Source organism: Myzus persicae, unplaced genomic scaffold (genome assembly GCF_001856785.1).
Source record: "Myzus persicae strain clone G006 unplaced genomic scaffold, MPER_G0061.0, whole genome shotgun sequence".
Classification (NCBI taxonomy): domain Eukaryota; kingdom Metazoa; phylum Arthropoda; class Insecta; order Hemiptera; family Aphididae; genus Myzus; species Myzus persicae.
The window spans coordinates 1,543,336-1,569,228 of NW_019104155.1; the positions used below are offsets into that span (position 1 = coordinate 1,543,336).

Sequence of the window (25,893 nt, forward strand, 5' to 3'; positions counted from 1 at the left end):
TAATAATTTACAAATTTATAAATAGGTATAGTATACAAAAGTAAAATTACATAATAATAAGTAACAATCACGCTTTACGTTCACAAATATTGTTCATTTTCATCTCGTGTAATGTCATTGATTCAATTCCAGTCAGATCAGGCTGAACTGTTAAGATAAAAACATTTGGCAAATTAAAAATAGGTACATACATTAATTTATATGTTTAGTATAATTCAAGCCTTTAATTAAGAGAAGATTAAAAGATTCACCCTTAAGTTGAAAATTAAAAGAAATTTGTTTATCCAATACTGTGACAGACAGAAAAACAATTCAATACCAATGATAATATAAGGTATGTAATTTGTAATTAATGGTTATTTTTGAATAAATGTTAAGGTGTGATAACTAAATTTGTAATAATGATATTCAATAAACGTATGTGTAAAGATCATCTTGTAAAAATAATTATTTTTTATTTTTTAGTCCACATACCTAAGTAAACTAACATATGTCATATCTAAAGATGTTTTTGTAAGACAAAATTAAAGTGGTTTAATGAAAAATAATAAACTCTATAACGAAAAATAGATGGTCAAATTCATAAAGCCGGGAAAATTTGAGCGTTAATTTCAGGAAAAAGTGAATGGGTACTTGATGGATTTCTTCATATTTTACTAAATTTAAAACAGTTTTTCAGTTTCCGTGAAAAAGCTGATTTTGAGACATGGCTGCAATATATTATATTGTAATGCTAAATGATGTATACATACTAAAATTAAATTTTTTAATCGAATCTTGAAGAGGAACCATTGACAAGATTTTAACGTTTAGAGTGGCTTCCAATATAACCGCTACACACTCTTTGGCGTTCATCAGTTCGAGTTGACATGACTCGGCTTTCAGTTCATTTATCAACGATTTGATTCCCTGAAAAATAAACAAGAGATTAAATACGATCATCGTACACACAACATAAATCAAAATATACTATTTGTTTTATGCGTATAATACTAATAATGTTTGTATTAGTACTATACTACCAATAAAATATCAAATTATATTTATTAATTGCTATACTAAAATCAATATTACAGTAGGTATTTTATATCAAACATCAAACATTTTTTTAAGTGTCGTCCGCTGGATGAAAGGTAGACATAACAAGTTAGTTTGTGTTGGGAAACACTAATTACAATTGTTGTATTACAATTATATTATATGCGTACTTGGGCAGCTGTGAAGTCGGTCTTGTCGAAATGAACGCAGTCCACGATTATGAGTTTCGGTTTGTTCGAGCGTTCCGAAGACGACATCTCGGCAATGATCCGCTGTCGCATAAAGTCCACAGCCGGGAACAGTAGCCCGCTGCTAGGCCTAACCACCCATTTCACGCAACCCGAGTTCTAAAAAAAATTATTTCGTAATTCGAATTCAGCAGGTGTACACTGTGAGAATAATACGTTGAATATAACAGAGTTTCGTCATAAAGATCGGAAAATTCCGATTATTATTACAATATTATTCATATTATGTAGAACACAACATTGTATGCTTATACGAAAAAAGGTTAAAAAATAAAAATTGGTTATATTTCAGGTATTATTATTTGTTTGTGTTTTTTTAAATTTCAAATGGTACCTAACATAATATTTTAAATTCAAACTATTTTTATACTAAAAACTCAGAATCAATGTTAGGTATTAGTTTACAAATTAAAAAAAATTGATACCTATACACTAAAGTAATATTGCATTGTGATTTATAATAATTAATACATATTTATTGTTATGTGAAATAAAAAAATAAAAATAGTAGGTACATAATTTACCAAAGACCAATTCATTTTATTTTAAACCTTACAAAATTTTGTTTTGTAAATTGATGTTGCAGCACAACAAACTTAACTTTCAGATTCCACTGTTCGAGTATTGGACTGGGATTTCCTTTTTACTATTTTTAGCGAATCACTTGGATAAAAAATTGAAGTAGAAATAAATAATAATAATAAAAATATATTCATGCATTGAAGGGTTGATTAAATGTACCGTGATTTGCAGTGGAAACAAAAAAGATTTATGTTTTGTGTTTACTCACAGTTTCTTTTTCGATAGAAATCGACGGTCTAGCGCTGCGGTAGAGCACGCACAACAAGTCAACACAGATTCCGAACAGAAGTCCAAGCTCGACGTCGAATATCAAACATGAGACGAACGCCGTGGTGAACGGTATTAGATCACGTCCTGTGTAATAGAACTCAACTTGAGTTTTGGTAGGTAATAGATAATATAATTTTGGTCTTAAAGTATACTTTAGGCATTGTTAAATTTTTTCGGATTTAAACTGTATTCAATACTAGTACGTACACATATTTTGTCATAAAAACGAACGTTGGACAGTATAAAGCGTCCCAACACGTACTAGATACGTACTTAATATAAAATATGTCTAGGTAGAATACGTATTATGTTTCTGCGTACACTATTATAGCAATATATTCAATATATTATGTGTATAAGATAATAATATAATACTGTGATATTAATAATTAGTATTGTAATACCACGGTGACACGGTGGTATTATGGCAATCGCAAAAGAGATAATTCTAAAATTTGGAGGACGTAAATAATATCCTCATGGCCTTCTATCAAATGAGCAATGTATATATCCAATAACTGTATGTTCAATTTTAAAAAAGACACAGACCGTGGGTTTTGGTTTTAGGTAACGTATTGGATGTTATAAAATATTTTTTAATAACGTTTACATGTATTTATAGCTTTTTTTATTTATGTCTAAAGTATGAAATAAAAATGTAATATTATGGATATTGATGAACAATTTTACCAGTTGTATGGTATATTTTAAAGTTGTATAAGGTAAATACTACAACTGCAGACTTTGACACACGTGTAGATATAAACTCATATAAATTATTTACAGTTTAATTGTAAAGTTGTAGATCACATTATAATTGAACTGTTACTTACTATTGGTTTTCCATAACGAAATTGCCATGTCATATCGAAACATTGAAGTCATCGCACATATGAGTACAGCAGACAGACTAGACTTGGGTATGTAGTAGAGAAGTGGTGTCAAAAACAACAACGACAACATTCCCAATATGGCTACAAATTGGTTTTTATAACGTTAACAGTGTGTCAAAAGTGCGATTTTATGTTTGGAAATGTACTTGTAAATATTGAGCTGAACGTTGTACGGACACCGGTGGTATGGTTAAGAGCAGACCGGGTCATACTTCCCGCTACGGGCATAGATCCCATAAACGAGCTGAAAATATTACAGAATCCCAACGCTATCATCTCTTGTGATGCATCGACGACTTTTCCACCACCTACGGAAGATAATGATTAAATAATAATTATATTATTTATATTATTATTGTAGTTATATTTAATCATTAGTTAACTATGCTCTGTCAATTTGATGCAAATCAACCAGATTGCATTCACAGCAGACATCTTTAACATTTTCTATCTATAAAATGTATTCGACATGCAAGTCAGGTTCATCAAATCAATCTTTGAACAAATATATGATACATTTTACTATAACTTTGAATGATTCTATATATTCTGTAATATTGTTTTATTAAATATGTATAAAGTGCAGTTATTTCAAATCTAAAACCATATTGAACTTGCATAGGTACACTACATAAACGTGTAAAATGGCTCAAGTGATGCTGTAGAGTCAAATATTTAGCATGAGTGACAAGTGAATGTGACGACATACAAGTAGCCAGTAAACACAAAAATATTTTACTTATGGAGGGATAACCGACAACCCAATAAGGAAAATTTAACATCCACCCCCAATGTTCTCACGGTAACCATAACACAGTATATAATATTCGGTACTCTATAAATATCGAAAGTCTGATTAGTAACTTACTGAATGCCTTAGCGACCGACACTGTGCTTAAAATCGACACCAACGGTACAACTATCGCACCGGGCCATAACCTGGACAAACCTTCAAAAAAGGTAAACTTCTCGTCTTCGTCTTCGTAGTCCAAAAACGGAAACCGAAATTGCGGTATGCCACTCGCTATGGTACCTATAAACATAAGTTACGATACACGGTGATATAAGTGTATTTTATTTACAATTTAAAATACATTACTGTTTTTGTAATGTAGTACCTGTCAATACTAATGGTGATTGGCCTTGTCTGATTGAAAAATATGCGATTATCGACGATACGACGACTACGAGAACATTGCTTCCGGTGGTCAATAAAAATAGTATCGCTGAATATGATTTTGCTTTTATTCCTTTAGCATTGACTTTAATGGATTTTAAGCTCTACAATTGAGGCGCTTTGTTGAAATTGACTGTTTAGTTTACAGTATTTATATATTGTGCACACTCACCTTCAGTCCTACCAGCACGAAGATACATATCAGTCCCATAGCGGTGTCTGCCAATCGAAAATGTTCGACGTGTTCAACAAACTTTACCCACATTTCCACGCAATTTTTGGCGTCATATGTTAGTCCGAACAATCCTTTCAATTGTGAGGAGGCCATAATAATAGCTGCAGCCGATGTAAATCCACCCGTCACCGGCATCGATACGAATTCCACAACGAATCCTATATAGGAGAAGAAGAAAAAAATTGTTGGGTGTTATTTACTTTAGTGTGGATCGAAGTTATGTCTGACTTAATAAGTTTAGTAAATAAAACAACCATCCATACTACATTTTCAACCAATAGAAGGGCTCCACGAAACTTCTATATTAATATTTACTGCTTCAACATTCGAAAATAAATATAAAACCAATTAGCTTAGAATCCAGAAAGATACTTGAGCGGTATTTAATTAAAATGCGTTGAAAATGAATTTTTATATAAGTATAATAGGTCTAGATTTATGATACCCATGATTATGATGTTAGTTATTTATGATGTTTTTACATAATCTTTTTTTGATTTTTGACCATATCTAGGCACGTAGAGAATTATATTTATTGTATGTTCACTCTGTCGTTTGTGTAACACTTTTATAATATAATTAGGTCCCTACCTATTACGATTACTTTTATAAAATTTTCTTTTTCAATGAACTTATTAAGAATTTTATTTAAATTTAGAGGTTATGCAGCCTACATTCATTCGGCATATTAAACACCGTGTAACAAAGTATTTCATTCGATCGATCGTACAGAGAGTCGGTAGGAATAAACCAACATTATTTCTGCGTTAAGTGTAACTTTACTATGTAACTTACTAACTTAAACTATGTACTTATAACATTATGTACCCGATTAGGGCATTAAGAAATGTACTACCTATTGTACGTATCGTAAGTAATGTATGCTATAGAAGAGTAGTCTCTAATCAGTCATTAAACGACATTCATTTAAGCATATTTAAGGTGACATAACGACAACGACCCATAGTAAAGGGAACACCTTTAATATATTTACATTGATAAATTTTTAAAATTTTTTTTTGTCATCATTAATTATATTTACTATAACCATACGGTTAAATTTAATGTAAATGAATTGGGGTTTAATCGGATTTTATCTGATAACAAACTTGCTGTACCTAAGCGGAAAAGTCCACAGATGAGCTCGACAATTCCAGACACAAAGCAGAGAATTACTGCCGTAGTTGGTAACTCTGGATTGACGTAGTTGAAAGTGAGCAACGCAACAACGGATGCAGGACCAATAGTAATTTGACGTACTGATCCAAATATTATGTACATCAAGCTACCGAAGCATGCAGCATACAATCCAAACTAATAAAACAATTGATAATGATCAACAAATCAAAATTAGAAAATATTTTAATATTATATTAGGTACCCTTAAGCAGTTATCAAATGTATTTACTATTTACACATTGATACGAAAAAAAAAAATGTACACATTATTTTGTTAAATTTAAAAAAAGCTGAAATACGTCAACTATACCGCCAAAGTCAATTTTAATTACTGGTAGAGGTCTGTGTATTACATTTTTTTTCAAAGTCTTAGTTGATGATTGTTTTATTTCTTAAAAATACTAAATAGGCAATACCTATAGGCTATATTATTCTCTTAGAACATAAGATACACTCCATAAGAATACATCTGAATAAAACCTCACCCCGCACCCGACACTCACTAAAAACAAATTAGTTAAGTCTCGAAATAAAAGATTCAGAAATCGACTCGAAAATCATTAAAATCTAATGATCATGGACTTTCATCTAATAATCTGACTACACCGTTTGAAAATTGGTTTTTATGCCATTATAATAATCAACCCACTGTGTTTATGTTAACCCATATACTTAATATTTTTAATTTTGATTTTAAAATAAAAATACACAACTGATATGCTAAATGTTAAAAACATTATCATCTATAATTTTTTTTTAGTAATTGGTGATTTTACTCTAAGATTATTCATAAACTATAGACATCGATTTTGAGCGAATGCGTCGAGACTCAAAAGTGGGTTGTGATTATATTTTTAGTGTGGGTCGGGTTATAATGCATTGTTTAGATATGTGTTTCGATTTCTTTTTGTTGATGTTTTATTTAAATTTTATTATAAATCGTTTTCCGCGTTTGTGATAATTACGAATTTATTGCAACCATGTCGATACGACGCAATAAGATTAATAGTTTTTATTTTGGATGCTGGCTTTATTATTTAATATCTGTTCTTTAATTAATTTAAATGTTCTTTTTATTTATAATTATTGAGCTATATTAGTGTTTACTGTTTACTTAAAGCTATAATAAAAAAAAAAGATCAATAGTTATTGAAAAAATAGCAATTTATTGCTATAATCAATTCCTTGATAAAAGTTAAAAAATAAAATAGACTGTTCATCAATTCAAAATTATTCTTTTTTATTTTTTATTCGTAACAACAAAAGAAAAGGTCATTGGTATTATTGTGAGCCTCCAAAATGTAAATAATTTCCAAAATTACCATAACAAGCTTGGAAACCTCTACCATAGAGTATAGATGATTATCAAAGATAAAAGTTCAATATTTATACCCACATATAGGTATTGTAAAAATTACAGTTTTTTTCTTTTATCTAAAATTAAGCTAGATTAGCAATAAATTTGTTTCATATCATGTACTGCAGTCTGCACTGATGTAGTAGGATATATTTTTAGCATTGATATATCGTTTCATTTACAGTAAAACTAGTGTAATCTGTAGTCTTTCAAAGAATAATTTTTAAAGTATTTAAGTATAGATACAGATACTTATTTTAAAAAGTATTTAGAATACGTAATTGAATACTCAGCAATAAAAATGTTTCTGTACAATTTAAAACTTAAAAAATGTTTTTATAGATACTTTCAAATACTTAAAAATTTTTTATAAAATATTTTTTTACCTTATAAATTAACTGAACTGATTTTTATGTTTCATGTTAATTTTATAAAGCATACATTTTAAACCTCATCATTTGGCGGAACTTGAAAATACTTTTATGTTTTTTTGTCGAAGTATTTGATTTTAGATTGAGTATAATTCACAGTGAAAAATATATCATTTTATTATACATTCTCAATTCTTTATTAAAATTGAAATAAAAAATATACAAACTAAAAATAATTATTATAGAATTTGAAAATTAGTATTTAATTTTAAACATAGATACTTCGAGTAGTATTTTAAATAGTATGTTAAAGTAATTTTTTTAAAGTTTTTAAAATACGTATTTAAGTGTAAAGACATATTATTGTTTGGTAGTAGATTTGCATCGAATTAAATAGTGTCGTTGTAAAAAATCTTAAATTAAAAGTTAAATTCAAATTAATTATTGAAAGATATGAACCTAAAAATATTTATGATGGTTACAAAATGAGTTTATTTTTTTGCACATTACAAGGCAAAACGTTATTAGTAAGAAAATGAAAATTGCAAAGGTAACTTTTAAAAAGAACGTTTAACCATTTAAAAAAAAAATATTTTAAAGATGATTTTTTTGAATGTAATGTATCTTTTAATGTATCTTAATCAAAAATAACTTTAAGTAATACGGCAATAATAGTCAAAGATGTTTGCCCCGGTGACCGGATATACTTATATAAACAATTAAAATATACGTAATATTTGTTTAGTCATGTTCTTATAAATTATTCAGACAATTTTTACAAATTGTAAAATGCTAATATATTAATATAGTTTCCCTACTATGGTTTTTTTTATACATTAATAAATGCAAAGAGCTAGGAATAAATATTATCCCCCCAGTTATATGGAATCCTTATTCAAAATTTTTCGTAAATATAAATTAATAAATATTAGGTACATAATAATAATATTTTTTATGTCATGTGTATTACAAGCATATTTATTATCCTAGTTAGATAATGTTTAATAGCTGTGAAACTATCATCCAAATTCTGATTTCGATATATAATTATTTAAAAAAAAAACATATCATTTTTTTAAAAATCAGGGTTTTGATGACGATTTTGAAAAAAATAAAAGATAGGTGAGCATGGATGGCGAATCATCCTGTGTACCCACACGTGATCAGGTGCACTTACGAGTGGGTCCAATCCCGCAAGCGACGCGTAAGCTATAGATTGAGGCATCAGCGTGAGCGCGACAGTGACACCCGACACGGCGTCATACAGCAAGTCCGACTTCTTGTACTTTGGCATCCATGTCAGTATCGGCAAATAGCTGACCAATATATCGTGTAGCCGGTCGCCACAAGATCCTGCGTGCACCATGATGGCGGATTATGTCCTCGGTCCGGCGATGCACTGCTAGTCGAGCATCAATCGTTCCCTGTTCGTTCGCCGGTCGTGCAGTGCAGTTACAGCACCCAGATCTCCGGGTATGCACTTTTGATGAGTGGCTTGTGTACCTCGGTGGACTGGAACAGAAATAAATTCGAAATTGGAACAATATTGCAGTGTACAAAGAGAATAAGGTTAGTGCACTCGAGTATTGAGTATATAATGTATTATATAACCTTAAGCCTACGCATTGCAAATATATTAGATTTTAATTTTAAAGCAAAATTAAGCGTATTTTAAAATTCCAAAAAAATGCACAGTTCTAAAATACTAATAACTTGCTTTAAAATTAAAATATAAAAAACCCTACGCTGCTCACCAGATAATATTCATATTTATAAATTGTGTAATTGGTCAATTTGCTCCAATATTAATCATAACAGACTCAAATAGATTATCCAGAACGTACAATTTGCCATGTTACTCGTTTGTAAGACGGAGATAGCGCATGTGGATCAAATGCATCCTCTTAATAAGTAAAATTCAACACTACTTCGTTTTCAAAATAAACTTAAAAGAGTACCTCAACTTTTTGTTGACTTAATATAGTAAAAATAAAAATTGATTTGAAAATTGTAACGACATTCAACTTAACACTAAATGTGTGTCAAATTTGTATTACACGACATTACTAAAAGAAAAAAAACTTTTCCCAAAACATTATCATTACGATTATTGTAATCTTAATTCAATCAAGTAGTGAAGCCACTTAAACGTTTAAGTTGTCATACCATGTGCCCTGTGTGGTTATATTTAATTATATTTTCGTTAATACCATGGACAAATAACAGGCGCATTGAGTTTATAGTTTTCGAATAAAATAATTATAATTTGTATCCGTGTTTATTCGGTTTCTTCGACTAATAACTTATACACAAATTTTAAACCGTTCGGCATTCATAAAATATACCAGTCCCGTAATCTCCTTCATAAGTTGTTATCATCATTAAATTAGTTATGACTTATGATATAAACGTCGCAATAACTGACTTTTTCAATTTATTTTTAAACGTATAACCGTAATTAATCTTACTCCACAGAATACACTATAAGACGGTGTACATTTTTCTTTTTATAATAACAGTAGCTAATATAATGCACTACACACATGTTTTAGTTAATACAAAGATTAAAAACTGCACAGTACCTATCTACACGATATAGTAAATATTACCATAAAAAACGACTAGGTATGAACTATGAACTTCTAAATTCCTGTGTGAGCCACTCTATGGCAACCTATAGAGTATTATAGGGATTAAAGACAAACATATAAACACTCACAGAGTCTCAAGGAATATGTGTGTAAAATGTAATGCCGATTGGTTCAGTAGTTTCAACTTTAATAAAGGACTATATGGGCTGTAAGCCCTATCCTAAAGTACATTTGTTTTTATATTCATATGATGAAGTTAATAATATGATAAAGGTACTACTTTGTTACTCAAGGATAGCTTAGATTTTTATCGGTAAAATGACTTTTTGAATCCATTAATAAAATACTGAGATAATCCTCTACATTTAAAAACATTTTACCTCTTTATAATGTTGTATAGATTATTGTATGCAATGTTAAGGAAAAATACAATTGTACAGATGTTCAGCGATGACCGAGTTTTTTAATATTTATAATTTTACTACTGTGGTTGAACTTTTAATGATTACGGTGATGCATATGATATTATGTGCACCCAAAAAATAAAGAACATTTTACAATATGCATATTCTTTAAACTATAATAATAATAAAAAATAATAATAATCGCTTTAAAATGAAACAAAACTACACGGTACACTAGCACTGTATCGACTGAAACATTAGTGAACATTGTTTTTTTTATCAAATCAAATTAATATCAGTTTGTATTCGTCAGTTAATGTACCATTCATTAGTCATAGATTAATGAAGTTGTATGGGTGTAAATTGTTATTGATTAGGAAAGGTGCTGAGATAAGGTAAAGCGATTAAACCTAGTTTAACGACGACGAACCATTTGTTATCATTACCTGAAAAGCGAAGAAGTGTATCATTGTTTAGATGTAGGTATTCAAAAAACAATTATTAGTAGTGCCAAATGATATAGCTTCATAATCATAGAGGACCAACTATTATCGCATATTTAAGGCTATTACAGTAAATTATAGGAGTATTAGAGCTGTCTTCGACTGCAGGGGCTCTTGGCCACACAGAGTTTAGGGGCCGTTTGAGGAGCAATGAAAAAATGATTCCAATAAAAACGTCTAAAATGTACTTTTGTTTTATGACTTTATCCTTTTAAATTCAAACTTTGAATTACCAAGAAACAATATCTTTTTTACTCTTCATTATTTGTTACTTAGGTGAATAAACTTACATAAACAGTTAAGTTGTTTGTATTTTGAATCTGAAAATATAAATATTAATAAAAAAAAATGAAGACGACTAGTATTTGAGGGGCGACAGTCCAAAACGTACTATTTCCAAAATTGACTAAATTGAGTTATATATTGATATTTATAGAGAAAACGGCGGAGAATCGAATGGTACTATCAAATATTGACAAAAAGAACTATTTTCCTTTGTTAAAATTAATCTGAAACTCGCAGATGACGCTAAAACGCACTATTTTCAATGCTGGGGGAAAAACAAAAGTAACTATTTCAAAATTATGTCAAATTATGTCCCATATTAAATAATTTTTTCAGTTGACAAAATGATGCAAAACATACCAATTTCTCAAATTTTTACAAAATGTACTATTTCCAAAGTAGGCCATATTGCACTATTTCCCATAGTACTATGATAGGGAATGGAATTTAATTAAATGCATTACGTACTATTTCCATTGGTCAAAAAAAAAAAGATTTTTAATTATATTATTGTTAAATTAAATTATAAATACATACTGTGCGGATTACATATTTTCATTCGATTGTATACTTTATCAGCTGATAGTAAAATCATCTACCTATATTATGTATGATAACAAATTGCGCTAAAACTACAGTCCTGTCTATTATCTCATAAATCATCATAATTAAATCAGACTAACAAAAGACAATACTAAAGTTTATATTTTACCCTAAGATTTAATTATGAATAAAATAACTTAGTATATAAATTGTAACTTTATGTTTTGTTTTATTATTTTAGAAAAAGTTTTGTTCCTAAGTAATGGACCTATATCCTAAACTATTTAAAATTTTGGTATCAATTATTACAAAACAGTAATTAAATAATAATTATGTCTATTTTATATGATATATCTATAAACACAATATCTTTAATTATACAAAATAATTATGTTACATATAAAGATATTTATTTTTTTATGTAAAAATAACATTAACGATTAATATTGATTATATTTTTGCAAAAAGATATCAGTTGTGACTCTGTCTTATCGCTAAAGAAGTAATCGACGTATTTATATAATTTAAATTCTAAGTAAAATATTATTTGATATTGTGTTTAAATTATAACTTATTATTTAAGCCTGACCGTCAAATATTTAGTTGAGATATGCGCCAATAGATATAGCCAATACGTTAGGGCTTGTCCAGAGCTGAAGAGCATTCAGGGTGAGCATACATGCTCATTTAAAATTCCTCACGATGTATATTTATATGAACAGGAACGTGAGCAAATTCAAACCACGCAAACGTGATCGCGATCCATGTCGAGCACGAGCCATTGACTGCCGGTCTCCTGGCCATGCTCAAAGGAAATCAAGATATTTTGCTCACTGTAAATGTGCTCATGGTGTAGAAGCGCCTTAAAGGCTTCAGTATAAAGAACAAAGTAAAGAAATAAATTATATTTTTCGGAGCTTCCGCCGTGCCCCACTTGCCCTTAGGGTAAAGACAGCACTGAAGGCTATAGAACATGGGTACAAATATATTAACTATATACATATATATATGTTTTTGTAAATAAATAACCATTGACAACGAAAACCTTACGAAAAATAGGTCAGAAACAAAAAAATACGGTCTACATTTTTGGGAACTAGGTATAGGAAGTCCGGAACTCCTACCAGCTAAACCGACAGACACATGATCATTACATAATTACTGTAAATTTAATTAATTTACAGTTTAATATACTTCCACATTATTACTTGTTAAAAATACAACTTTTTCGTGAAATTGCATTTACAAAAACGTTACTGTCGGAAAATCGTACTTATATGATAATTTTTAACATAGGTGTGTTGACGGGAAAGGCCGGGTGCGCACTGCCCCCTTCCCGGCAGACTCAACATCATGCCAGGACAAATTTTTCTTTATTATGTATCTGTTTTTAATTTAGTTTTAAATGTATTTTTATAGTTTTGTCAATGGTTATACTTTTTGATCATAAAAATGTATTTTAAAAAAAAAAGTGATGTGTAATTTAATCATTTCATTCCAAACAAGTAATTTAAATTTTGACATTTTGTATACATTACTGAATATAAAATGGAATTAATTTATCATCAAATTACTTATAAGTTATTTCAGTACTGTAACTTTTAGTTTAAGTTAAGTCTTTTCCCAAAACATCAAAGATTTAAAAGATGGATTGAATTGAAGAAATTTCAAACACCTACTGAACATTTCTACGGACAGAATAATTAACTATGATCGTCCGTAATAATAACTAATAGGTAGTTGAAATGATCCAAGCTATAGTTATATGACTAATGATAACTATGTATGTAATATTTTACCAATAGATGCGTAAGGTGACATAGGAGTATTAATATGATATCTCGAATCAGATAGTTTCATCATTAAAATCTAAAAAATGAAAAGCGTTAAATTTAGTTATTTTTATCGACTTATTAGCAGATTTTTCACATTTGATACCCGAAACTTTAAACGTAAGGGAACCTATATATGAACTAAAATTCAGCGAAAGTCATTATACCTAGCTTATATCATAATATAGATTATAGATTTAAAAAATCAGTTAAGTTACAATATTTTATTTTATTGATTTTAAATTTGTTTCGTTAATTTTAGGACACATAAAGTCTTTGTAAAGAACATGTGAAATTGTATAACCTTACTACCTTAGTCCTTAATGTAGTTTAAATAAAGCTATAGGAATTGTATACAATGTTAATTACTTATGTAGTTATGTACATTCTAAATGTAAGCCATTGTTTCCGGTATACAATTATAGGTAATTGCTTTTAAAATATATTTGTACTGAATAGAAATGTCACAGTTTAAGAGTAAATACTTAATTTTTTTAATTGAAATTCCAAATAAAATTATAAAATGGTTTCTTTAATATTTGTTTGAAGTTTGGTGCGAAATAATAATATGAATTGAATATTAAGTAGGTATTGTTTAAAATTGGTTCTACGTAAGTACGGACAAAAAATTGTTTGAAGTTCAATACAATGCTATAACGGAGCGAATTTAAGGCAATATGTAAACGACAAATGCTTGTCATTAACTGATTTTTTAAGAAAATAGTCTTAAGACAATCCAAATAGAGCAAAAAAGTACTGTTAGAGACGTTTTCTGATAAAGGATTATTCGGTAAATCATTTTCAGTACATTTTGTTTAGAGTGTTACCTATGTATTATACAATTTCCCATTGCCAATTGTTTTGTTTATTTTAGATCAATAATACGTATTTGATTTTTTTTAAATCATTATATCCTTATAATTATACTCCAATCACTAATATAAATATTACTATTAGACACTGTTAATTTTGGTCGATGTAGTAGATAGTTAAATTATTACGTACGCCATTTGCTAATAAACCTTAAAGTTTATCATTGAAATCATTGTTTAAATGTTTGAGCATGTTGCAGGTTGCTAGGTTATATGGGTATTTAAAACTTTTAAATAAATAGACAAAACTCACTTATTGGAAACTCAAAATTTGAATTAATTATTATAAAAAAGAAAAACAAACTGCGCTTTTGCGGATTTAATCCCGTGTTAGAAAATGTTCAAAATAAAGTTTACTAAAAATGTGCCATTATTTTATTTCTTTATAAGATTAATTATTTCGTGTTTACTTCCTAACATTTCTACAATTCTAAAGTATTGACGTATTTTCATCAATTAAAATAAATTAGAAGGTACTTCAATAGTTCAATAGGATTTACCGATTTTTCAACAATTTTTGGCGAATCAAAAGTTCTTTAATATTAAAACATAGGCACAAATATATTTTTCATCTCCTGATTGTAGACATAATACTAAGTTCACACAATTTGCTTTTAGTTGTCCTTGCGGCTTCAAACTAAGGTTTCCAATTAAAAATAAAAAACCAAACTTTTCATTAAATTTCAAAGTTAGTTCAAACCATCGAGTGGTTGTAATAATTTTCTTGATCTTGTTATAAGTCATCATTGGATTTGTTGGAACTCGGTTAACTGCCAGAGCGCGCTCCCTATTACGATTTGAAGTGATCCGGTTCCGTGGCTATCGACACTGGTCAACCGACGTTTCTGGCCGTTTGATACGTATTTAAGTACAAAGACACACGTGACGAAAGAAAATAACGTTTTTTTTGCTAACAAGTCTTTTTATTATGTTTTTTTGCCGAGTGCCGTGTATAATAATTGTCGCCGTTGCGCGGTACGATTCAATTTTGTTTGTATTGTCTGCTGCTGTATGTTGCTGACGTGAGGGATTCACATAATTATTCGTGTCGTATGCATAGTTTTTTGTCAAGTTTACGATCGCCGTCCGTTTTGTTGTGGCACCGAGTCGTGCTTGGTCCGGTTGCGTAATACGTTTTCTCACAAGCTCGCGAGTGAACGACATTCGCGTTGTAAGAATCCGTGAACTATACGCTTTAATTCCCTGTGTCGGACATGCTCGAACAATCGACGTTTGCATAGTCGTCTAAGTGCAAGTGCACAGCAAGCACAGTTCACCTATCGATGTCCGTACAGCAAATGTTATTCGTATTGTGTCGCTTTGCCCTCGTGTACTAACACTCCAGTCAACATTCGATGCAGATACATCAACGCCGGCTGTAGTACGGACCGTCACCTGTCCAATCCGAAGAAGAACCTACCAGTACCCAGGTCAGACGTATCCATGGACATATTATCCACAGTCCATGGACGTATCACGTTTATTTTCCTTGTTATTGTTAACTCACTATCATGCTAAGCCTATATTATTATTTATTTATTATGTTATGAGTTAGCTAGGACTAACGCTTAGTATAGAAGAGTCTCCTTGTACGTAGTACATTATTCAAAAAAGTTAACAATACGTTTATACAGTCCACTATTAGACTATCATTTTATTTTTTATAACACATTAGATAGCATCCAGCCTATAATTAAGTTGGGTCTCGACTGTGTTCAGTTGAATCGGAATTTGCGACAGACAGCCTAAGTAATCGTTTTTCTTTCTACAACTAGGAGTGGACATTTGTTTGACACTTTTAAATCTGTGCTTCCGATTCAGCTGTGTTGAATCCCGTTTCTCTGAACCAAAACCAGTAAAGCACACGGGAGAGCAGTTTGCTGAACTAAATATTTTAGTGTTTTTATGCTTTATGAAAAATTAAGCTTTGACAGACTTATTAGTTACCAATGGTAATATTAATGCAATGGTCGAAGTTTAAGTGAATTTAAGTGAATAATTGTGTGATACCTTATAAAAATAATTACATGAGCTCTTTCATAAAAAAACTTTAAATGAAGACGATTATTCGTAGAAAAGAACTAATGACTTCTACTGTTGTAATTAACTATAAAATTATAAAAATTTAAATAAATATAATAAGTGTTTTATTTCATTTGTGTATTAATTTATTTTGTTTTAAATGTTACAATGATTATATTATAATCGTATGCTCGTGGTCCGTGGAAATTTTTAATCACGTAATGTGAACCATCCAAGGACTGTTGTTGATAAATGATAATATATATAGAAGTATTTGTGGTTTGTATTGGTAGTATATATTATTATAATCATTATTATTTTTTAAATTTTTACCGTCGAGATGAGTCTTTGTAAACGTATTAATGACCTTTCATAATATTATTGTTATTGTTATTATTATTTTTTTTTTGATACTCCAAATCGTACAGTGATGTTCAGTATTATGTTATTATATCTCAAGGATCGACATTAAAAAAAAAAAAAATGTTTAGCTTTTAAATACAATTAAAAAAGAGAAATACATCATCGCCTTGTTCAGAATCTAATAATTTTTATAGCAAGTGTAGAATAAAAAAAAAATCCATACCAACTGAATAAGTATTCGTGTATTTTCGATGGTATCCACTATCAGGTCATAATAGCGAAATCAAAACGACGAAAACAAAATGAGCAAATGTAGTTAATACTTTAATAGCGATTACAAAAATATCGAAAATGTAATTTATAGCGATTACGAAAACATTTTATTTTATTTGAATTAAAGTTATATGCAGTGATATATTTAAAAAAGTTCTAAGTGTAAAATAAAATAATTAATAATAATTAAAAAGAGAATGGTATATAAATCAAAAATAAATGTATAATGTTTTGCACTTGCAAATGAAAAAAACAACCAGATTATTTGATGTTCGGAAATATGTTTTTAAAAGCGATAAACTGCTATGATCGAAACTGTCATAATAGTCTCTAGATTCAAATTGGAATTAATTTCTTTTATAAATATCTTGTGTTTTATTCAATAGTTAGTAATCAAACATGTATCGTATAAATTTGAAAAAATAAGACGGTGGAATTTTTAAACATTTTAGCTGCGGGCCTGTGTTTAGATTTTTCCATATTACTCTGGTGTACAAACAAATTCTTATTTTTTTTATTTTTTATATATTGCATTTTTAGTTAATATGACACTTACACAGAAAATAACTTATTTGATATTGCTTAAAATACCTTGATCATATACAATGTTGAACACTAACTAAACCAATTTTATAAGGCTATAAAATAAAATACTAATATATATCTACTTATCTCGAAAATCATAATCGCTGTCATAACCTATGTAGCTCTATAAAGTATGGCAGAGAGCCTCATTAGTAAGACTCTCTAGAGTATGGTAGTAATGACGTCATGATAATATAATCAATTAGTGATCAAGATGTCTGGTTCCAAACAAAGCGATTCATATATGAGAATTAAGTATAAAGTTTCAAGTTTTTAGTAAAAAATCCAACAAATGTTATTAAGTTTCCTTAAATAAGTTCTGGTGTATTGTACAATCGTTGTCATAAAATACCAAAAAGTAAATTCAAAACTGTCTTTCATTATGAAAACCCCATAATATTTAATGTGAAATATTGTTTGTTTAGAACCAGTAAATCTTAAGACAGTGTGCTAACATAATCATAACGTCACACGACCATACTCCATTTGTTATCGCGGTTTTACCGTCGCTTTAATGGATTCTCTCTTTTCGCCTAGACCTATTTTAGATAACAGGACACCTATGTACCTAAATATATATCACAATTCTTATTTAGGTATTAATGTTTTTTTAAAATTTTTTTTTATTGCGTTGAAAGTGTTTTGCCTGGACATTGTTCCGCAACACGGAAAAACATCGAAATAACTGTTTTTGAACTATACTTAAATCCCTTTTTTCAACACACTTAGACTCCTATTTGGAGCCTCTTTAGAAATAACCTTTTACGGATTTCTGCCACGTTTTTAAAAACTATAATAATTTATTGGTTAATTGCGAATGAGTTAAAGAAACCTACACACAGACCCTACTGCGATGTTTGATTATTTGATGAGATGATGGTTTTACTACCTAGTTGTATCAATTAATAGCTAATTGGTATAACAAACTATTATGAGACGATCAATGTCCATTGACGATTTGGAATAATCAACAAAACACTATCTGTTAGTGCATAGTGCATTTTCGTGCATTTATTTATATAATATAGTATTACCTAATTCAGTAAATTGTAAATGGTTTGTACTTTTAAAATTATTTCGGTGTTGGATGGCAAAGAAAACCACATTAATACTATTTGTTAACTCAACTCGTCAACATATTACATGGATTACAGCTGTAACAGTTTACCTAACCTAACCTAACCTGTCTCCAGTAGTAAGTACGAGTTATACGACTACGTTGTGTGGAATGACTATTTGGACGGTTTGTCTGTACCCACCAACGGTATGATCACCTTAAATTTATCTTACAGCAAGTGTTATCGTATTATAATTTGATATAAGCTTTGAATGTATTCAGTTTAATACTAACATATTTTCATTTTATATTTTATCTTTTTGTCAAAATTCATAGAAATTATCTTATGAGTGCACTGACCATGTATAAACAATGAACATGTCAAATTAATTTAATGTGATTTTTGTATGCTTAATTGCCAACTTAATATCTGAAAGAAAATAATGTATTGTCTAACTTTGGTTATATACTGGTGTGACGTGTGATGTGTATCGTGTATTTGCTGTTTAGTATGAGGGCCCTGAGATATGAGTCACCATAAAAATTGTTTTGACAATTTTTTTTTTCTGATTATAAAACATTTATTATTAATTAATAAAATGTGTGGGGAATATTTCTTTGTATAAAAAAGAAAAATATGGTAAAATGTAAATTAATTATATTTACTCAGTATTAAATGGTTTTTTGATCCATTCGTTTTAAGTGTTCCTATCCCTTTTTACTAATATTTAAACTTTAATATAAACTAAACCCTTTATCAGATGGGTAAGATACTTAGATTAGGATTTTTACAATAATCAGACTATTCATTCTGTCTTTATTAATTTAGGAAAATGAAGGAGGAAGATAAGCACAGCATTTTAAACCAGGAACGTAGGGGCCACATTATATAGAAATGCAGCCCATTTGGATCAATTTTATATTCAGAAAATATACCTATAAAATATTATGCACGGTATTATAATATAATAATTAATAATGGATTAATACATTGGCATTATACATCTAATCCATTTAAATTTAGAGACTTAAAGTAATTGACGTTCTTTAAGTGGTCGAAGTTCAGAGATGGAGATTTAAAATAATAAATTAAATTTTAAATGTATAGCTAAATAATAGTTCGAAAACACGATATGATGCCTATAATTGGCGATTACATAAACGCAGGATGCAATATACAATGCTTAGATAATATCTCAAAGGACAATAATTGAAGAAAGTTGGACAAAACTTTAAACCAGCTTGTATTATTTTAATAACTAGGTAATAATTTAGTAACAAAACAATGCATTAGTTTAAATAAAATAATTATTTATATAAATTAATAAAAAAGGGTCATATATATGTTTTCAATTTTAAAAAAATATTACCAAAATTAGACGTATTATACCTACTATAGAATATTGATACAAATAAGGAGCCGCATGCAAAGGCACTCTGTTAAAATGGAATGAAAATGAATGCTAGTCGAAACAAGCTGTATAAAATAATATTGTTTAGTTATATTTAAAAAAAAATGTGTTTACATGGGTCCTACACCAGGAAATTACACATGGTAATAAATTTATTTCTGTTTATTGTTCAGTAGTAATAATATTGTTAACATTATTGATTAATCATTGATGAGTTCACATTATGATACTATTTTTTTCGTTTTAGTTTTTAGATAATCCACTATTTAACGATGGCCTCTATTTAAATAAAAAATATTCAACGTAGAAATATGAAATCAAAAATAAAAACTGCCATAAAAAAAAATGCAGGAAATTCACTTTTTAATTGTACTTAAGATAAAAAAAATCAGTAAAATATTATGTTTTTTTCAAGAGTACTTGTTACAAGTAACTGTATAATTATTAAGTCTACCTTATCGTTTTTGCTTTATGTTATTGTAACCAATATGATTTATCTGTGATAGTTTAGGTTAGGTATATAGTATTAATACTTGAAGTAGAAAATCGCTCTGTATTATATTTTTTATAACTAGGTAAGTACTTAAGACAATTTGTTTGATTTTTTTTGACAGAAAAGATCGTATAATAATATGCTATACACATTTATTTTATGAAAAATAAATAAACAAGCTTTCAAACTAATAAAACATAATACTTTTTTTTGTATATATCATAACATTATGATATGCACGAGTTAAATTAGTGCAACTTACAACATAATTATTTTTTATTAGATTCTTCTATTGATCGGTAAAGAAAAAATATATATTTGAATTATACATTTCAGCGATAAAATCGTTATGAAATACAATTATCAATATTATTCAAGTATACAAATACATCGTAAATCGTAATCATATCGTGTTTAGTGATGTGTAGTAGGTCATTTTAACGCTATTTGGAATTGTTATCATGCTTCTTTTATTATGATAAAACGATTTCGTTTTATTTAAATAATCAAAAGCATGGATAGTATATTTTATATCCCTATATTCCTTTATATTATCTTATCAATAAAAGGAAATATTTATGTGTGTGTGTGAGCGATCCACAGCCAAATTTATTACACTCATTATTTCGAAACTTCATTCGTGGTAATCCTATATCCGACGATATGCACCTCAAAAACAAATTACAATTTTTTGGATTTTGAAGAACTAACACAGAGATTGGATAATTTTTGAAAAATGTTTTTTTTTATATAGGGTGGCCGTTCAATCATTGGTTACAGAATTTAAAATTGTGTATAATTTTTTACCGGAATTTTATATTTGGTTTAAATCGCCCAAATGACTGCCAAAAATGTGTGTAGTTAACATTTAACTGAGTAGAAGGGGTAAATCCATGGACATTCAATTTGTTACGGACAATGCCATGTTGCATCTACAATTACCAGTAATATAATTTTAATTTTATTAATTGTTATTTTTTTCCAATAATTACTTCTACCGTGGTTTTTCCATTGCTGCATATTATTACAACTATATGACCGTGTTTGTGCATTGAACATGCACTTACTTATAGATTTTAAAATTAAAAATATATGAATTGATCACTTCATCAGAAAAATAGTAGGTAGGTTCTATAGTTACTTTCGTGCACTTGCACGTATTTATGTTTAGATCTTAAAGTAGGTGTATAAATCGACACAGACAAACGATCTAAACCTATTTAATAATAATTAATATGCTGCCTTGATGCTTTATGGGAATTTGAGATTATTTTGTCACGATTGCTATAGCCCATCGGTATTGGTCACTTTTGATGCGCTGTGCATTTTAAAACAATAGAAATTCACAACTCAAACAAATAGAACACAGCACATCATTAAAAAACAACGAAGTATATAATATATGAAATATTTTGGTGCCTATGACATATATTGTACATCAACTGTTGTCGAATTCAATTTAAACATACAATTAAATCAATTATTATTTGAAAAAACAGATATTTGTAGGTTTTTGTAATACTGCCTCACATTCATATGAGCCTATTATATCTCTTTGTCGGTGCATCGAATGCATCATATTATTCGTTACCATGACAAATTATCAATAGGTAGGTCCTCTGATTTATGAGGAATCTTGTGTTATATTTTCAAGCATTTTGTTTCAACAGTTAAAATGTTATAACACTATTTTTAATTACAAAATAATTTACATATTTTCGTGATTTTGACGATTTTGATTGAAATTTAAAATTTAAATGTTTATAAAAAAAATCTTCAATTGTGTTTCAAGTTTTTTTACAAATCTTGTAAAAATTTTATATTTATTAATTAAAAATAATCTAAAAAAGTCAAAAATTTCTATTTCCTAATAGGCTCTGACTATAACTAGCACAAAATGAGCAAAAATATTTTGAAAATTATTTCATTAATATTAAATGTTAATAGGTGAAAATGTCGAATATGTATCAAAAATTATTCATTTTCGCATAATAACAGAAATTCAATAACAATTTTGTCGAAAATTAGTTTTACTTAAAAATTCCAGCTTTTACCTATTTTGTTTTTGTTTTTATCTGATTGTTTTGAAAACTACCTACTGGGAGTTTTTATTTCAGGCCGCCCATAATACAAACTAGATCTAATCATTGTTTTCTGATCCTAAATGTGAAGTCAGATACACAAACAATTTTTTTTTTAAAAACCCATATCATTGCTCCATTTAGAATTTAAAAAGTTAATTTTTTATTTTGTCTTGCGGAAAATCGAAATGTTACTCGTAAGTTAATTATTATAATTAATTTGGTAGTGAACATTTATACATATGTATGAAGTTCAACTATTAGTTATTTTTGTTTGTAAATGAATTTATCTTGAATATCAATCATCTCGAAATTGTAAACATCTCGAAAATAATTTTATTTTTACTGTGTAATTAGTTTTAAATCAAATTATGTAGGTATCAGATCTAAAAAATAAAAACAAAAGTAAATATTGACGGTGGGAATGAACATAATTTACCTCCTTTACCTCAGTCCTACATAATAATGTTATTTATCAATATATACATACTAGTAATGATTATACTACCTATATATATTATATATATATATATATACATATTATATATAGATAAAATTCAATATTTATTGGAGGTGAGTATCTATCAAGGCTAATTTGTTTAAATGGCTTAATCATTTCGGTAATTTAAAATTGAATAAATTAATTTTGTGAGACAATGGTGTTATATTTCAATCCATTCATAAAATACATAGGTAAACGTGTGAAAGTCTTAGCGTGCAGAATACCGAAATGTGCTTTTCTCACTTACCTTATAGATTCTAAGCGAAGCGATTGATGTATGGATTTTAGTATTTCATTGTATTTTTTAAAATGTATCTTTTTGTAGTCATCACTTTTTTGAGTAGTACAAATTCTTTGATCTGAAAGGTAGTTCTTACAGAACTCTAAAAATCTAATAATTATTTTCAACACGGTTTTTTAATAGACACTTTAAGTTCAAATTTGGATGAAATAGGATATTTCAACAATGAATTGTAGTGATTTAAGTAAATTATTGTTATTAAAAAAATATCCGAGGGGGCTTGATATTTTTAAGTATATTATTATATTTTACTATACGCAATGATATTTTCAAAATATTTAGATTAATTTTAAACCACTACCTATTTTATACAGTATTACTATTATAATTATATAATATAATAAATTACTATACCACAATATGGATATAAAACTAATTTACTAATATAGGCTTACAGACCATCTCCACTCAAAATAGTTTTTTTTTATGTAATGGTTTATCATAGTAAATTCAAATTTAATACATTTTTTAAAATTACCTAGTCAATAAACGAGCAATTGTATTGCAGATCAGTTCTATACCTCTTCACTTTTTTTTTTAAATTTTGTATATTATCATTTAATAAATGCCTATTGTACGATAGTCAAAATGTTAGTGTAGTGTTTTTAAAATATACATTTTTTGTATCTATTAATTTTTGGGGGTAAAATGAGTAATATCACGTCACGTTTGCCATGATTTCGAAAGAAAATATTGTATACTTTAAAGAGTTCATCTTTTGATGTTCTCTTCTCCCGTGTCTTAAGTCCAAGCCAAATACAAAACATCCCAAAAAATGATGGTTTTTTAAATTTAAATTTGATAGTTGTTTATTTTAAATTTAAATTTTGTTAGATATGCATTTTCTATACTTAAATAATATCAGTTATACTTGAAAAACTCTAACTACTTATGTATTAACTCTAACTACCCATGTACATTTTTTATTGTTTTTAAATTAAAGTATTAAACACAGTGGTTTGCGTGACCCAATCTCTGTACCTATGTGGTAATTTTCGTTCCGAGAATAAATACTAGCTGATCTATGAATGAATTCATTTAATACTTATAATTGAGATATTGTATTGAAGTGGATCTACTTACAAGTTCATACAATTAGAACTTCTGTGGTGTAATTATTTGAATACATTTACGACTTATTTAATACTCAACCAAAGTTGTACAACAACAAGTTATTATTGGTATATAGTATAATATTGGTTTATTATTAGTGTTCATCGAAAAAAAATATAACGACACTGAAAATTATGAAAATTATAATTAATAATTAATTTTTATTATTTTTGTAAACTATAATATTAAATGTATAATTATTCTTAAAATGAACTTAATTTTAAATTAACGAGTTGTGTATTTGATAAAATCGTGCACAATTAATGTTAAAACACTATTTAGTTTTTAATTTTCTCATAGCCTACATCAATACTCGTACAATATGCAGGGCCCAATGGAAAGAACATTTTTTCAGGTATTCTTTGAGGTAAGAACTTAAAATTAATAAAATAAAACTTACCGTCTTGAATACTGTACGCACGTCTTTGCTGCGATACAATAGAACGAGCTGAAGACGTTGACAACGGTCTCGGTCAACGCATCACGTGTGACAAAGAATTGTCGTAACCGTAAAAAAACGTCGAACCGCGAAAAAAATCTACTCACGACCGAGTGTAAATTTTTTCGATTAAAAGAATTGTATTTAATTATCGTACAATATTATGTTTGTACGGTACAGATTATTATAGCTTTTATAATATAGTATAATACATATATATTATATATATAGAAGTAGGTACTGAAACGAGCGCGAAAAAACGAAGACGAGCAAAACCGGTGCGAGCGTGCGCTTACGATTGTCTCTAGAATAATAACATAAATATATAATACGAAGCGCGTGGCGTGCTGCGGTGCGAGCGTAGACAGATATTGTATACGTCTAAGAATGAATACGACGATTATATACTGAAATATAATACAATATAAGCGTATTAAACATTTATACACCGCGATCGAAGTGCGCGAACACCGGCAATCGCGTAACTTATGGTATGTCTAATAGAATATTGTTAAAAAAATTCGCCGCTCAGGAAACGGTAGTGTTGGCTCTACAGTGTGTTTGCAGGTCGCCCGCGGATGATAATTTGATAGCAATAAAATATTGTGACTATATATATATATATATATATATGTATATACAATTAAGGTAACTGGGTAGGTAGAGGTAGGTAGTGTCTACTACCTAGTGATATATATATTTCGTACTCGGCCGCGGCGGGAGTGGGATAATCTCTCGACCGCGACGGACGCTAAACATAATATATGATATACAAGGTGGTTCCATTAATGGTAGTAAACACTAATTTTCCCGAAAAAAAAGTTTTGGAAATTAAGTTATTTGTCACGATAAAAATAACATTTAAGAATAAA

At 28.6% G+C, this 25,893-nt stretch overlaps 1 protein-coding gene across 2 annotated transcripts; it reads right to left on the reverse strand.

The window, feature by feature from the left end:
* On the reverse strand, nucleotides 1-25,479 carry LOC111039351 (sodium-independent sulfate anion transporter-like). 2 transcript variants are annotated; one of them, XM_022322837.1, is made up of 12 exons: nucleotides 24,983-25,479; nucleotides 8,528-8,862; nucleotides 5,562-5,757; nucleotides 4,381-4,601; nucleotides 4,150-4,312; nucleotides 3,900-4,064; nucleotides 3,178-3,339; nucleotides 2,972-3,112; nucleotides 2,077-2,222; nucleotides 1,209-1,385; nucleotides 753-909; nucleotides 68-147 (listed from the first exon to the last, which is right to left on the reverse strand). In XM_022322837.1, the coding sequence occupies exons 2-12, from the start codon at nucleotides 8,714-8,716 to the stop codon at nucleotides 68-70; spliced, it is 1,797 nt and encodes a 598-aa protein (XP_022178529.1). In that variant the 5' UTR covers nucleotides 8,717-8,862; nucleotides 24,983-25,479. The 2 variants fall into 2 exon arrangements, with proteins under 2 accessions (XP_022178528.1, XP_022178529.1); XM_022322836.1 differs by lacking the exon at nucleotides 24,983-25,479 and having other exon boundaries at nucleotides 1-147; nucleotides 8,528-8,716.
* Between the last annotated feature and the right edge of the window lie 414 nt (nucleotides 25,480-25,893).